At 42.1% G+C, this 16,773-nt stretch overlaps 1 protein-coding gene across 1 annotated transcript in view; it reads right to left on the bottom strand.

Annotated features, from left to right (window-relative positions):
- LOC109870908 (rho GTPase-activating protein 6) overlaps positions 1-16,280 on the bottom strand; it is a 67,632-nt gene extending 51,352 nt beyond the window's left edge. Inside the window, exon 1 of the mRNA XM_020461608.2 lies at positions 15,544-16,280. Within this exon, the coding sequence (XP_020317197.2) occupies positions 15,544-16,029 (486 nt within the window). The 5' untranslated portion in view covers positions 16,030-16,280. The remainder of the gene's footprint in view (positions 1-15,543) is intronic.
- Between the last annotated feature and the right edge of the window lie 493 nt (positions 16,281-16,773).

Below are 16,773 nucleotides of genomic sequence, written 5' to 3'. Positions count from 1 at the left end.
CCTGCTATTAATCAGCCTCAATAGAATTTATAGTGATTACATTTCTGAGTGGTCTGGCTTTGGATTCAGTGTGAAGAAACCAGAAGCCTGGTCTTCATTAAAAGCCTATCGTAATGTCGCCGTCTCAATACGTCTCGGTAGAACTAAATAAACAGCACAGCCGTGGATACCTTCTTAAGGAAGTGCTGCTAGGACTTGATGTGCACAGCCTCAGAGATCCCTGCATTTATCATTCACCTTGAAGTACTGTCACTGAATTGGTAAACTGCTATGGCTTTAAACTGCCCTTAGTGTCCTGAGCACAGGAGGTTGGTGGAACCTTAATTGGGGAGGACAGGTTCATGGTGATGGATGGAGCAGAATCCTATGCATGGTTTCCATGTGTTTGATATCATTAGCTCTATTCCAGTCATTATTATGAGCTGTCTTCCACTGGTCCTAAGGGTTTGCGTCCATCAAGAGCTGTAGGAAATGTGTCAATTTACATATTATTTAACTAGGCAAGTCAGTTTAAGAACAAATTCATATTTACAATGACAGCCTACTGGGGAACAGTGTGTTAACTGCTTGTTCAGGGGCAGAACAGATTTTTACCTTGTCAGCTTGGGGATTTGATCCAGCAAATGTTCATTTACTGGCCCAACACTCTAACCACTAAGCTACCTGCTGGTTAGTGGCCCAAAACTCTAACCACTAGGCTACCTGCTGGTTAGTGGCCCAACACTCTAACCACTAAGCTACCTGCTGGTTACTGGCCCAATGCTCTAAGCACGAGGCTACCCGCTACCACCATCAGAAGAGCCTAGGCTACCTGCTACCCCCATCAGAAGAGGCTACTTGCCAACCCCATCAGAAGAGCATAGGCTACCTGCTACCCCCATCAGAAGAGGCTACCTGCTACCCCCATCAGAAGAGCCTAGGCTACTTGCCAACCCCATCAGAAGAGGCTACCTGCCAACCCCATCAGAAGAGCCTAGGCTACCTGCTACCCCCATCAGAAGAGCCTAGGCTACCTGCCAACCCCATCAGAAGAGCATAGGCTACCTGCTACCCCCATCAGAAGAGGCTACCTGCCAACCCCATCAGAAGAGGCTACCTGCTACCCCAATCAGAAGAGCCTAGGCTACCTGCTGGTTACTGGCCCAACGCTCTAAGCACGAGGCTACCTGCTACCACCTTCAGAAGAGCCTAGACTACCTGCTACCCCCATCAGAAAAGCCTAGGCTACCTGCTACCCCATCAGAAGAGGCTACCTGCTACCCCCATCAGAAGAGTCTAGGATACCTGCCAACCCCATCAGAAGAGGCTACCTGCCAACCCCATCAGATGAGACTACCTGCTAACCCCATCAGAAGAGCCTAGGCTACCTGCTACCCCCACCAGAAGAGGCTACCTGCCAATCCCATCAGAAGAGCCTAGGCTACCTGCTACCCCCATCAGAAGACCTTAGGCTACCTGCTACCCCCATCAGAAGAGCCGAGGCTACCTGCTACCCCCATCAGAAGAGGTTACCTGCCAACCCCATCAGAAGAGCCTAGGCTACCTGCTACCCCCATCAGGAGAGCCTAGGCTACCTGCCAACCCCATCAGAAGAGCCTAGGCTACCTGCTACCCCCATCAGAAGAGCCTAGGCTACCTGCTGGTTACTGGCCCAATGCTCTAACCACTAGGCTACCTGCTACCCCCATCAGAAGAGCCTAGGCTACCTGCTACCCCCATCAGAAGAGACTACCTGCTACCCCATCAGAAGAACCTAGGCTACCTGCTACCCCATCAGAAGAACCTAGGCTACCTGCTACCCCATCAGAAGAGCCTAGGCTATCTGCTACCCCCATCAGATGAGCCTAGGCTACCTGCCAACCCCACCAGAAGAGCCTAGACTACCTGCTACCCCCATCAGAAGAGCCTCTATCCCTGGCTAAGACCATCATTAAATTAGCTCTGCTTCCTCTAGTCCATATCACACACGGAAGACCCATTCATCTGGTAAATGTAGCTTACATGTAGCAACAAAAACTAACAAAAACAATTTTTCAGGCACTCCAATCATCCCAAAGCACTGCTGTGGGGAGTGCCTTAGGAACAGGTGAGTAGAAGCCAGACTTACTACTAAAGGCTTAAACACCACCAACAACTTCTTCGTCTTCTTCTTCTTCTTCTTCTTCTTCGGTGAGGTTTAATGGCGGTTGGTATCCAACGTATGTTGCATTACCACCACGAACTACCATCTAACCCTACACCCATTAAAACCCACCATCCTACCATCTAACCCTACACCCATTAAAACCCACCATCCTACCATCTAACCCTACACTCATTAAAACCCACCATCCTACCATCTAACCCTACACTCATTAAAACCCACCACCCTACATTCTAACCCTACACTCATTAAAAACCACCACCCTACATTCTAACCCTACACTCATTAAAACCCACCATCCTACCATCTAACCCTACACTCATTAAAACCCACCATCCTACCATCTAACCCTACACTCATTAAAACCCACCACCCTACCATCTAACCCTACACTCATTAAAACCCACCACCCTACATTCTAACCCTACACTCATTAAAACCTACCATCTAACCCTACACTCATTAAAACCCACCACCCTACATTCTAACCCTACACTCATTAAAACCCACCATCCTACCATCTAACCCTACACTCATTAAAACCCACCATCCTACCATCTATCTTTACACTCATTAAAACCCACCATCCTACCATCTAACCCTACACTCATTAACCCACCACCCCACCATCTAACCCTACACTCATTAAAACCCACCATTCTACCATCTAACCCTACACTCATTAAAACCCACCATCCTACCATCTAACCCACCTAACTCTAAACCACCTAACTCTACACTAATTATAACCCACCACCCTATTCAACCCTATCTGGCCCTACACTCATTAAAACCCACCATCCTACATTCTAACCCTACACTCATTAAAACCGACCACCCCACCATCTAACCCTACACTCATTAAAACCCACCATCCTACCATCTAACCCACCTAACTCTAAACCACCTAACTCTACACTCATTATAACCCACCACCCTATTCAACCCTATCTGGCCCTACACTCATTAAAACACACCATCCTACATTCTAACCCTACACTCATTAAAACCCACCACCCCACCATCTAACCCTACACTCATTAAAACCCACCATTCTACCATCTAACTCTACACTCATTAAAACCCACCACCCTATTCAATCCTATCTGGCCCTACACTCATTAAAACCCACCATCCTACATTCTAACCCTACACTCATTAAAACCCACCATCCTACCATCTAACCCACCTAACTCTAAACCACCTAACTCTACACTCATTAAAACCCACCACCCTATTCAACCCTATCTGGCCCTACACTCATTAAAACCCACCATCCTACATTCTAACCCTAAACTCATTAAAACCCACCATCCTACCATCTAACTCTACACTCATTAAAACCCACCATCCTACCATCTAACTCTACACTCATTAAAACCCACTACCCTACATTCTAACCCTACACTCATTAAAACCCACTACCCTACATTCTAACCCTACACTCATTAAAACCCACTACCCTACATTCTAACCCTACACTCATTAAAACCCACTACCCTACATTCTAACCCTACACTCATTAAAACCCACCATCCTACGATCTAACTCTACACTCATTTAAACCCATCATCCTACCATCTAACCCTACACTCATTAAAACCCACTACCCTACATTCTAACCCTACACTCCTTAAAACCCACCATCCTACATTCTAACCCTACACTCATTAAAACCCACCATCCTACCATCTAACCCTACACTCATTAAAACCCACCATCCTACCATCTAACTCTACACTCGTTAAAACCCACCACCCTAATCAACCCTATCTGGCCCTACACCAGTCCAACAGCGGATTATAGGACACCACCACTCAACACACCCTGTAACTCTTCTGAAGTCCCCCAAGTACCCCCGAATACTGTACTTCTCTGCTGCAGCCACCATAACATCTATTTTCTGTGACTCATCTCTGCTGTAAAGTTGATAAACATAGCTATAAACCCTAATCCTTCTGTGCTGGCACAGATTTACTACTCACTGGGATCCTCTCAGGATCCTTCCCCCTTGACCCATCTTCCTCTACTTTCTTCACTGCCTCAGCACACAATACCCCCTGCTCTACTCTTACGCTGGCAACCTCAACCTGCCTCTCTCACACAGGACACTTCTGATCCCCAGCCCCATAGGCACCCCTACAATTAACACATACCGCTTCTTTCCCCAATACTACACATTCCTTTGTCCCATGCCCTTCTGCACACTTCTCACACCTAGAAACCTCCCTCCTACACACTCTTGCCACATGCCCATAAGCTTGACACCTGTAACAATGTAATGTAATCGGCACAAAAGCTCATACTGGATAACGGAAAAATCCTAACTTTGTCGGGCAAAGACGAACACTTCTGTTTCACCACTACCCCAGTAATCACTCCTTTCAATTGTGTCCTGTTCCGAAGAGCAAATCAAGAAACCGATCTTGGTCCCGAGTTGCGTGACACGGAGCTCCCGCTCCCTCTGGGCGGAAGAAACGCACACAAATATCCCATGCCCACTAGAGAGTACCTTTACTGAATCAACTGTCCCCAACTCCTTTCACACCCTGAAACTTCAAATGAATCTGCTAAAAAGGCAAGGATCCACTTTCTCCAAAAATGTCACACCTACTGGACCAGATTCTTCTTTATCATATCCATTGACGCCATGCTCGGATTCCGAGCTCTTCACCACACCTTCCACTTCACTCGCCATCAATCACTTCCCTTTCACCTCCGGAACTCAACCTGGCGTACTGCTCACTCTGTTTGTACTTGCCCCACCATCTCCCTTTCTATCGCCAACTTCATCAAATTCAACCTCTGTCTCTTTAACACCTTCTTCTTCATTTTCACCTTCCCTTCGTCACAGCTGAAACAGAAGACTGTCTGCAGCTTAGGTAGAGGCAGCAAGTCCCCACACTCACAGCCAAAGTTCCTGTGTTTCCCGTATGTCTCTGTAGCCTTTTTCCACTCGACCGAGCTGTTCCTTTGTTTCACCGGCCTGTCGAACAAAACTCGATGGTAAACTAGGCAAGATCAGGTAAAGGACCTTCTTCACATTCACACATCACACTGACTTTTTCAGCCATCTATTTCCTGTGTTTGAGTGTCGCAAAATCCACTTGGCACTTAAATCTTACTGTATTGATAGCTTTCATTTTACTCCTGCAACTCTTTCATACTCTTGCTTGTGCCAGTCATTTTTTTCCCCGTTAACATTATGACTGTGGAAATGTTTGTAGTGACCTGTCAAACACACCCCGTGTAATGGCTGAAGTGGTCTCAATGGAATACACTGTCTGTCCGTTGCATCTATGAGAACACTTCGTCTGGGATGTAACGCATCATCTCGACACTTACATCCCAAGAAAGAGGAGTGGCCCGAGTGGTGCAGTGGTCTAAGGCACTGCATCTCTGTGCTTGTGGCATCACTGCAGTCATCCTGGTTCAAATCCAGGCTGTATCACAACCGGCTGTGATTGGGAGTCCCACAGGGCGGCCAAGTGTCCTCCAGTGTATGCCGTCATTGTAGTTAAGAGTTTGTTCTTAACTGACTAGCCAAGGTTAAATAATTGAAAAAACGTTTTAAAAGATCACTTTATTCTGATGGGTGTTCATTTGTTTGTGGAATTGTAAAAAGTTAATTTAATATAGTCAAAGTGTTTACAAATTAGATGAAAGCAATTTTCGAAAATGAACACTTGCATTATAGTGATATTATGTCTGATCTCGCAAACAATGTAAATTATGTGTTGATTTTTTATCTGGGGGTATGCTGCTATTGACACGATTGTTGAATGATGCAACAGAAAGTGACAACAACAGTAAGTAATGAGGCAGTCCCGACAACGCAGGTGAGTGCAGGTAGGTCTAGACAGAGAACGTTTTTGGTGGTTGCAGCAAATAAGGCAGATAGAATTTTCTTTATTTTAACACGAAATACACAGAGTATACAAAACATTAAGAACACCTGCGCTTTCCATGACATAGACTAGACTGACCAGGTGAATCCAGGTTAAAGCTATGATCCCTTATTGAGCCAACTTGACACATCTGTGGGAGGCAACATGGGCCAGAATCCCTGTGTAACGCTTTTGACACCTGGCAGAGTCCATGCCCTGCCGAATGGAGGCTGACAATGACAATACATTGAATACCTGAATAACCACAAAAATCCCTGAACTCCATTATTTGTGCTATAATTCAGTCAATGTCTGATGAATTTAAAAAAGTATAAAAGTTTGGAGTATCTTCATCCTTTATCCAACTGTTGCAGTTATTAGAATTGTTTTGAAATCCTTTTGATGACCGTTGCTACAACTATAGACTGGTATTGCCTCTGGATATTTTGTTTGGAAGTAAATAAGTTTGTAGATGATATTGCTAATTTGCACCATCACAGCAATTCCTCACTTTGTGACTTCCAAGTTAATAAAGTTAAATCACGACAGATCTTAGGATTTCCAAAAGCTATCAAGACGTGAGGGGAATTGAGCTCGCTATCCTGTCGCTTACCAAAGTTTGTGCCAAACCAAAGTTAACCAATTAAAATAGTTTCTTTGCAGAAATGACAGGAAATGAAATGCTTGAGCTGCAGTAAGAAAGTCCACGAAGAAGAAACAACACATTACTCCAGGCAGAGTAGTCACAGGGATTTGGGTTTTCTGACTCATCTGCAATAAGATGTGTATAACTCTTACTCTGTATCTGCTAACAGTTACTAGGCCCAGTTTTAAGAACTGCCAGATTGAACGAGACAATGCAAACAGACACACAGATGTGCAAGAATGGGTGAGAGAGGGTGGGCTATCTACAGCACCATATCGTTTGAGTGGATTGGCTCCACGACACTATGGAGCAAAGGATACCTACTGCATGCATCTGTGAGCTGCATGTCCCCCCCCCCAAAAAAAAACACATGCCAAATGTGCAGTTTCACATGTGAAATAGCTGTTTTCAGATGTTGACACCCTATTTTCACAGGCATTACATTTAGAGTTCACATATTAACACCACCTATCACATGTGAGGAGAAAAACATTTGCAGTTTCACATGTTAAAAGTGTTCACATGTGAAAATCGGATATGCAGTTTCACATGTGTGAATTGCAAGTTCACATGTGAAATTCTCACTTTCAGATATAAAGAAAATGTCACGTGATGTATGTGTTTCACACGTGTCCCGAAAACCATGATTTTTTAACATTATTTTTTTTCATGTGGATAATATTTATTTTGTAAGGGGCCTCCTTATTGAAACACATAGAAACAATGTAATGCTGTAACACTACATACAATTACTCTTAAACGTGTGTAGTAACACTGCAATTACTACAGTAGCAACATTATACTTTAGATGTTGCTACTGAGGTATGTTGAGATGGATAAAAAAAAAAGCTGTATGCATAGCTGGACTTTTGAAACTGCTCAACAAGTTTACTTATTAGGAAGAAGTGAACCGGCATGGGGAGGGGTGAATGATCCCACACTGCCCTGGCCACAGGAATGCAGCTTGTCCTGATTATGCCAACGAGGACTACATCTGCTCGAAACTTCAGAATTTAGGGAGAGCAATGGGAGAGAAAATGGATTGGGGGCTTCAGACCCACCTCTACTGCAACATTAGACCTCCTAGTCATCTCCTTACTAGCATTTTTTTTTATAGAGATGAGACACAATATGGGGTGTGTGTCTGTTTGTGTGTGTGTGTACGTGTGTGTACGTGTGTGTGTGTACATGTGCGTGTGTGTGTGAATCCATAGAGTCAGGTGTTTGCTGAGTGTCTATATCCTTGTAATGGGATTGGACTCAAGAGGCGAAGCAGTGCGCTCCCCCCCCCCCCCCCCCTTTATATAACTTTATATAATGATAACGGAGACACCCCGATTACATTAAGTATTTAAAGTGCAGCAATATGCAAACACAGTAACCGTACTGAAATGGAAACATCATGCAGTAACTGACACCAACCCTGCTCTTTGTTTCAAGACACATTCCTGGCTATAAAAGTTGACATAAAAAAAATAGTACCACATTCACTTAAGAACTATTACAACCATGTTACAACACTCTACATTCTAAAAACGGGTCCTGAAAAAATAAATAATAATAATATGGCAACAGTAACCCTTTTACAACAACAACAACAACACAAAAAACACATGAACTAGCTGTTTTCACATGTTGAGCTTAAATTTCAGACATATTACATTTAGAGTTCACATGTTAACACAACCTTTTCAAAACTTTCTCATGTGAAAATCTCCTGTTCACATTTGGAATTGCAAGTTCACATGTGAAAATCAAATTTGCTGTTTCACATGTAAGACAACAGAAATCTCACATTCACATGTCGAATTGTAATTTAATAACAGGTACTGGTGAAATAGTGTTTTTCTCCTCACATGTCAAAAGGTGGTGTTAACATGTTGCAGTAGCAATGTTTTCACATACGGACTTGAACATTCAGTAATGCCATTCTGTAATAAGTTAACTTATCAGTGTCCAGTGAGTTAAAAATAATTATTTCATACTTCTGGGCCATCCATTCGGGGGTGGTACTGCTGAAGGCACCTCTCTTCTTCATATGTTGGTCAGTGACCGTTGGAAGAAGCCCAGTGAAAAGAACAGAGAAGCTAGTGCTCCGTGTCTCCTTATCCTTTTTAACATGTTAAAATTAGCTCCGTCAGAGTTAATCAGTTAACTCAAGTTAACTTTTTGTAATTTTACTGACTTTGAGGTTAAAAGAAAGTGTGTTTGTCAATTTAACAGATTATGCTAATATTCTTGTAATGCTTTTTATACAAACATTTTCAAATTACAGCTCAATTTGAGCAAATCCTGCGATAAAAACTTATTTAGACTCTGTTAATCACCACATTCTTATCGTCAGACTCAACAGCCTTGGTTTCTCAAATTATTGCCTCGCCTGGTTCACCAACTACTTCTCTTATAGAGTTCAGTAATGTCAAATCGGAGGGCCTGTTGTCCGGACCTCTGGCAGTCTCTATGGGGGTGCCACAGGGTTTAATTCTCGGGCCAACTCTCTAACTCTGTATACATTAATGATGTCGCTCTTGCTGCTGGTGATTCTCTGATCTATGCAGATGACACCATGCTGTATGCCTCTGGCCCTTCTTTGGACACTGTGTTAACAAACCTCCAGACGAGCTTCAATGGCATACAACTCTCCTTCCGTGACCTCCAACTGTTCTTAAATGCAAGTAAAAACTAAATGCATGCTCTTCAACCGATAGCTGCACGCACCTGCCCGTCCATCCAGCATCACTACTCTGGATGGTTCTGACTTAGAAAATGTGGACAACTACAAATACCTAGGTGTCTGGTTAGACTGTAAACTCTCCTTCCAGACTCATATTAAGCATCTCCAATCCAAAATTAAATCTACAATCGGCTTCCTATTTCGCAACAAAGCATCCTTCACTCATGCTGCCAAACATACCCTCGTAAAACTGACCATCCTACTGATCCTCGACTCCAGCGATGTCATTTACAAAATAGCCTCCAACACTACTCAACAAATTGAATGCAGTCTATCACAGTGCCATCCGTTTTGTCACCAAATCCCCATATACTACCCACCACTGCAACCTGTACGCTCTCATTGGCTGGCCCTCGCTTCATACTCGTCGCCAAACCCACTGGCTTCAGGTCATCTACAAGTCTCTGTTAGGTAAAGCCCTGCCTTATCTCAGCTCACTGGTCACCATACCAGCACCTACCCGTAGCACGTGCTCCAGCAGGTATATCTCACTGGTCACCCTCAAAGCCAATTCTTCCTTTGGCCGCCTTTCCTTCCAGGTCTCTGCTGCCAATGACTGGAACGAACTGCAAAAATCACTGAAGCAGGAGACTCATATCTCCCTCATTAGCTTTAAGCACCAGCTGTCTGAGCAGCTCACAGATCACTGCATCTGTACATTGCCCATCTGTAAATAGCCCATCCAACTACCTCATCCCCATACTGTATTTATTTATCTTGCTCCTTTGCGCCCCAGTATCTCTACTCGCACATTCATGGATATATATATATATATATATATATATATATATATATATATATATATATATATATATATATATATATATATATATATATATATATATATTTTGCACATCTACCATTCCAGTGTTTAATTGCTATATTGCAATTACTTCGCCACCATGGTCTATTTATTGCCTTAACTCCCTTATCCTACCTCATTTGCACACATGCTGTATATAGACTTTTTCTACGGTATGTTTCTTTACTCCATGTGTAACTCTGTGTTGTTGTGTGTCCAACTGCTTTGCTTTATCTTGGCCAGGTCGCAGTTGCAAATGAGAACTTGTTCTCAACTAGCCTACCTGGTTAAATAAAGCTGAGAGAAAAAAAAGGGGGAAAGTTCAGTTCTCATGACACCAATTAATTCTTACGGACCTGAAGTCCATTGTCCCCATGAAAAAGTCCAATGTCAGAGACAGCCTACCTACTGAGTTCAGGGATTATCAACTAGATTCAGCCATGAGACGATAGTTAGAAATAATTTTTTGACAGAAAATTGACTGCAAGAAACCCAAACATATATAATATTTGACTAAAACATAATAATTTCAAACCTTGCTTACATTTGTATTTGATCAAATACACTGAGTGTACAAAACATTAGGAACACCTTCATAATATTGAGTTGCAACCCACCTCAGGCCCTCAGAACAGCCTCAATTCATCGGAGCATTCATGGACTCTACAAGGTGTCGAAAGCGGTCCACAGTGATGCTGGCCCATGTTGACTGCAATGCTTCCCACAGTTGTGTCAAATTGGCTGGATGTCCTTTGGGTGGTGGACCATTCTTGATGCACACATTTAGCTGTTGAGTGTGAAAAACCTAACAGCGTTGCAATTCTTGACACAAACCGGTGCGCCTGGCACCTACTACCATACTCCGTTTAAAGGCACTTCAATCTTTTGTCTTTTCCACCCTCTGAATGACACACATACACAATCCATGTCTCAATTGTTTCAAGGCTTAAAAATCCTTATTTAACCTGTCTCCTCCCCTTCATCTACACTGATTGAAGTGGATTTAACAAGTGACATCAATAAGGGACAATAGCTTCCATCTGGATTCACCTGGTCACTCTATGTCATGGAAGGAGCAGGTGTCCTTAATGATTTGTATACTCAGCGTATTTAAAAAAAAATCTATTTAATTTCACCTTTATTTAGCCAGGCAGGGAAGTTGAGAACAAGTTCTCATTTACAACTGCAACCTGGCCAAGAATAAAGCAAAGCAATTTGACACATATAACAACACAGAGTTACACATGGAATATACAAAACATATAGTCAATAATACAGTTGAAGAAAATCTATATACAGTGTGTACAAATGAGGTAAGAAAAGGGAGGTAAGGCAATAAATAGGCCATGGTGGCGAAGTAATTACAATATACCAATAAGACACTAGAGTGATTGACGTGCAGAAGATGAATGTGCAAGTAGAGATACAGGGGTTCAAAGGAGCAAGATAAATAAATAAATACAGTATGGGGATGAGGTAGTTGGATGGGCTCTTTACAGATGGCTATGTACAGATGCAGTGATCTGTGAGCTGCTCAGAGAGCTGGTGCTTAAAGCTAGTGAGGGAGGTAAGTCTCTAGCTTCAGTGATTTTTGCAATTCATTCCAGTCATTGGCAGCAGAGACCTGGAAGGAAAGGCGGCCAAATGAGGAATTGGCTTTGGGGGTGACTAGAGAGATAGACTGCATCCAGTTGGTTGAGTAGAGTGTTGCAGGCTATTTTGTAAATGAAATCGTCGAGGATCGGTAGGATGGTCAGTTTTACGAGGGTATGTTTGGCAGCATGAGTGAAGGATGCTTTGTTGAGAAATAGGAAGCCGATTCTAGATTTAATTTTGAATTAGAGATGCTTAATGTGAGTCTGGAAGGAGAGTTTACACTCTAACCAGACACCTAGGTATTTGTTGTTGTCCACATATTCTAAGTCAGAACCATCCAGAGTAGTGATGCTCTCTATTATGCATAGAAATACTTTGGAACCGAATCTCTAAATTAAAATCACTTGGAGTTGACGTATGTTTTTATAGTCTTTCAGGTCAAACAATTTAAACAAAAAAAAAACCTTGCTGGGCCAAATAAATTCACCTGTCAGTTGGTGAGCCCTAGTATAATCTAACACCTACCATAATAGTAGACTCAGGCACTTTGAGCTGACAAGAATAACATGCCTTTACATTTAACACAGGTGTTCCTATAAATTGATGTATTTGTGTTATCCACCACTCAAAAAGCTCTGTTGATTCTGACTGGTCATTCTAACTGACCACATTGTTTGAATGCATTGAAGAGGAAATGGCCCTGCTGCCTTAGATGAAAGGTTTTCTATAAACACATGGTTCTGTTTATCTAAAAACAGGACATACAGTCCACAGGGACAAGAGTTCCCTCTCTTAGTCTCTTCTGCAAAACTACTCAGACAGAGCTGTAATCACACCGCCAAATCCTGGAGAAAGATTATTTTGATCTCTGATATACAGTACAAGTCAAACGTTTGGACCCACCTACTCATTCAAGGGTTTTTGTTTATTTGTACTATTTTCTACATTGCAGAATAATAGTCAACTCATCAAAACTATGAAATAACACAAATGGAATAATGTACTAACCAAAAAAGTGTCAAACAAACCAAAATATATTTTAGATTCTTCAAAGTAGCCACCCTTTGCCTTCATGATAGCATGATAACCTCAGGAGGCTGAATAAATTTGGCCTGTCACCAAAAACACGCACAAACTTTGACAGATGCACAATCGAAAGCATCCTGTCATGCTGTATCACCACTTGGTACGGCAACTGCTCCACCCACAATCGTAAGGCTCTCCAGAGGGTAGTGAGGTCTGCACAACGCAACACCGGGGGCAAACTACCTGCCCTCCAGGACACCTACACCACCCGATGTCACAGGAAGGCCAAAAAGATCATCAATGACAACAACCACCCAAGCTACTGCCTGTTCACCCCGCTATCCTCCAGAAGGCGAGGTCAGTACAGGTGCATCAAAGCTGGGACCGAGAGACTGAAAAACAGTTTCAATCTCAAGATCATCAGACTGTTAAAACAGCCATCACTAACATTGAGTGGCTGCTGCCAACATACTGACTCAACTCTCTAGCCACTTTAATAATAATAAATTGGATGCAATAAATGTATCACTAGTCACTTTAAACAACGCCACTTTATATAACGTTTCCATACCCCACATTACTCATCTCATATGTATATACTGTACCCTATACCATCTACTGCATCTTGTTTACATACCCTACATTACTCATCTCATATGTATATACTGTACCCTATACCATCTACTGCATCTTGTTTACATACCCTACATTACTCATCTCATATGTATATACTGTACCCTATACCATCTACTGCATCTTGTTTACATACCCCACATTACTCATCTCATATGTATATACTGTACCCTATACCATCTACTGCATCTTGTTTACATACCCCACATTACTCATCTCATATGTATATACTGTACTCTATACCATCTACTGCATCTTGCCTATGCCGTTCGGCCATCGCTCATCCATATAATTACATGTACATATTCTTACTCATTCCTTTACACTTGTGTGTAAAAGGTAGTTGTTGTGAAATTGTTTGATTACTTGTTAGATATTACTGCATGGTCGGAACTAAAAGCACAAGCATTTCGATACACTCGCATTAACATCTGCTAACCATGTGTATGTGACCAATAAAATGTGATTTGATTTGTCCAAACTTTTGACTGATACTATATCTACAAGGAGATTAAGAGCTTTACTTGTTTGTTTGTTTGTTTTATAAAGCAAGTTTCCCTCCAGATTTATTCAAAGGGTAGCTACAGCTAGCCCGGTTCCAGATCTGTTTGTGCTTATCCCTAGGCCTAATCCATTGTCATTGTCAAGACAATTCAATAAGGAGTTGACAAGAGGGCTAAAACAGACTGGCACCCAGGCTAAGCTATAGATGCTACAGATTTCTATAAGTTTCTATAGGCTATAGTTACAGCTTCTAAATGCTATAGTTACTCTATGCTTCTATAGGCTATAGTTACTATTTGTGTATATATGCTTCTATAGGCTATAGGCTATAGTTACTATATGCTTCTAAAGGCTATAGTTACTATATGCTTCTATAGGCTGAAGGTTTTTGATATTAACTATCCTTCTGAGGAAGATAGACAGAAATTTGCCAGTGACATCATGCTGTACGCCTAATTTATATCCCATTGCTCATGTGTGACATTGTTCCATATTTCAGAGACACATATGCATTTGAAAGTTTGATATGAAATTTGAGATCAACAGGTGTAACTATTACTCATGAGTCATGACTCTAAATACATGTTTTTGCATGTTGACAACTGACACTGTCACACTGTTAATAAACTGTGGTCTTGCCACTATACTACTACAAATGCTACTACTTTCACCACCACCTTCAATCATCATCATCAGCTTTATTAATTAACTAAGCTTCTTTAATTGGACTATTATTGTGTAATACAGCCCAACCTGGTCTCAGAGCATTTCGTATAGTACTGTATGTAAATCTGGGACACTCGATTTAGTATGATATGCATCATTTAGTATGGTTTATTTTAATTTGTGGATGTCCATGATCCATTTCGTATGATATGTTACAATTTGCAAAACCTATGATATGTTACGAATTCAAATTTTCTGTGGCTAACGTTAGCTATGCTAGGGGTTAGGGGTTAACGTTAAGAGTCAGGTTAAAGGGTTAAGGTTAGGGTAACGGTTAGCTAAAAGGGTCATGGTTAGGGGAAGGGTTAACTCACATGTTAATTAGTTGCAAAGTAGCCAAAAAGTAGTAAGTAGTTGAAAAGTTGACAATTAGCTAAAATGCTAAAGTTGTCCGTGCTGAAATTCAAACTCGCAGACCTTCACGTTATACGGTGACCCATCCACCCCAATAACCTTCCTCTATTCGTGTTTGTCTTCAATGCCTTTAATTAACTTTCTGTCTTATGTAACCACAACAAACATAACATATCATACTAATTTGAGTGTTTTCGATTTACCTTTACTGTTACGTCTAGTCTATGAGACCGGGCTGTACAACATGAAGTCTATATAGGGTTGCAAAAATCTGGTAAATTTCCCAAAATACCCAGGTTTTCCGTAAATCCCGGTTGGAGGGTTCCTTAATTCTGCAATATTTTGGGAATATTTCAATCAGGATTTCTGGAAAAACTGGCAATTTTCGGAAATTTACAGGAATTGGACAGTTTGAACAACAGTAATATGATCATGATCACCACCAGCATCATCATCAACAACAACAAAAGTGGAATTTTAACACTTACTTACCTCGGATTTCCATACAGCGTATGATTGAGGGATGGATGGTGGAGATGGCTTCTTTTGAAGCCACTTTCTAGGTGAAAATAAAGTGCTTGAGCTTCCGGTTGGAGTAACGGGGCTTCTGACAAGAAAAGGTAAATCCCATGCCGTGCTTCTTTTAGTGGCCTTGGAATCGTAGTCGAATTGGCCAGAAGTATCCAAATATATTGACAGGCTTGAGGATGCTGACTGACATTGTTTTGCCCCAGCTGTAAGTGGCGCATCCAGTTTGGAGAGGCTTTCGTTTGAGGCTCGGAGGTAACGACCATGATTTACACTTAGGTAAAGCGACTTTTGATCTGTTTGACCCGATGTCCCATCCGTTTCGGTCCCATAGTGTCTTATCAAAGTTGAATCCAAACTTCTAGTCTGTCTCAGTCTCCGTTTGGACATTGTTTTGGATGTTGGCGAGGAGCATGAGAAAACGCTGCTCAGCAACCCTTGCGCGGACATATCATATATCAGTAGGCTATTCTCAACGTTCCACAGATGATCCTATTTGTAAATATCGAGTTCATTAAAGCGATCAGAGATTAGATTGTTAACTTGAATAAACATCATGCAATGTATTCCGTCCTCACAGTGATACTGGCTACCTGTTGCGCGCCATAAGGAACCCGAAGTTCAACCAAGAAACCACACAGACTGAAGTCATTGACCTTGTTAGTTCTTCGTTAGTTCTTCCTTCTCGGAATTTACAGGAACACGGATGGGGGGTACATAGCCTCTCCCGGGACAGTTTCACAATTCTGGCCCCTTGCGCGTCACAAAGCTTCGCCCCTCTGAGTAATATGTAATGAATGCGTCTGCCTCCTCGCTTGAGAGCCGCTCTGCTCCCGGTTCCGCCACCATCATACATCAAGGCACCCCAGCATGGTCCTAATCAGTGGTGATTTCACATCTAAACAATGTAATGACATTGAAAGGACGTCTTTAATGCCTTGTTCACACTGCAGGCCTTATTGATCAAATCCGTTTTTTTTCTTTCAAATCCGTTTTGGAATACTTTCTATCCAAACAGCAAGTTACAAGTGATCAAATCGGAATTGCGTGCTCAGACAGTAGTCATTTGCTGACATGGCTACACTAGTTGTCATAGTACTAACTGGTGTGTGTGCAGTGATGTAGGCTGGTTGGTGGTGGTGCTCATGCTTCCTATCACTCAGAATTATCTAGCCAGTTATAAGGTGACAACAA

The sequence above is a fragment of the Oncorhynchus kisutch genome, linkage group LG2 (genome assembly GCF_002021735.2).
Source record: "Oncorhynchus kisutch isolate 150728-3 linkage group LG2, Okis_V2, whole genome shotgun sequence".
Taxonomy (NCBI): domain Eukaryota; kingdom Metazoa; phylum Chordata; class Actinopteri; order Salmoniformes; family Salmonidae; genus Oncorhynchus; species Oncorhynchus kisutch.
This window is presented reverse-complemented; position numbering and strand designations above follow the sequence as displayed.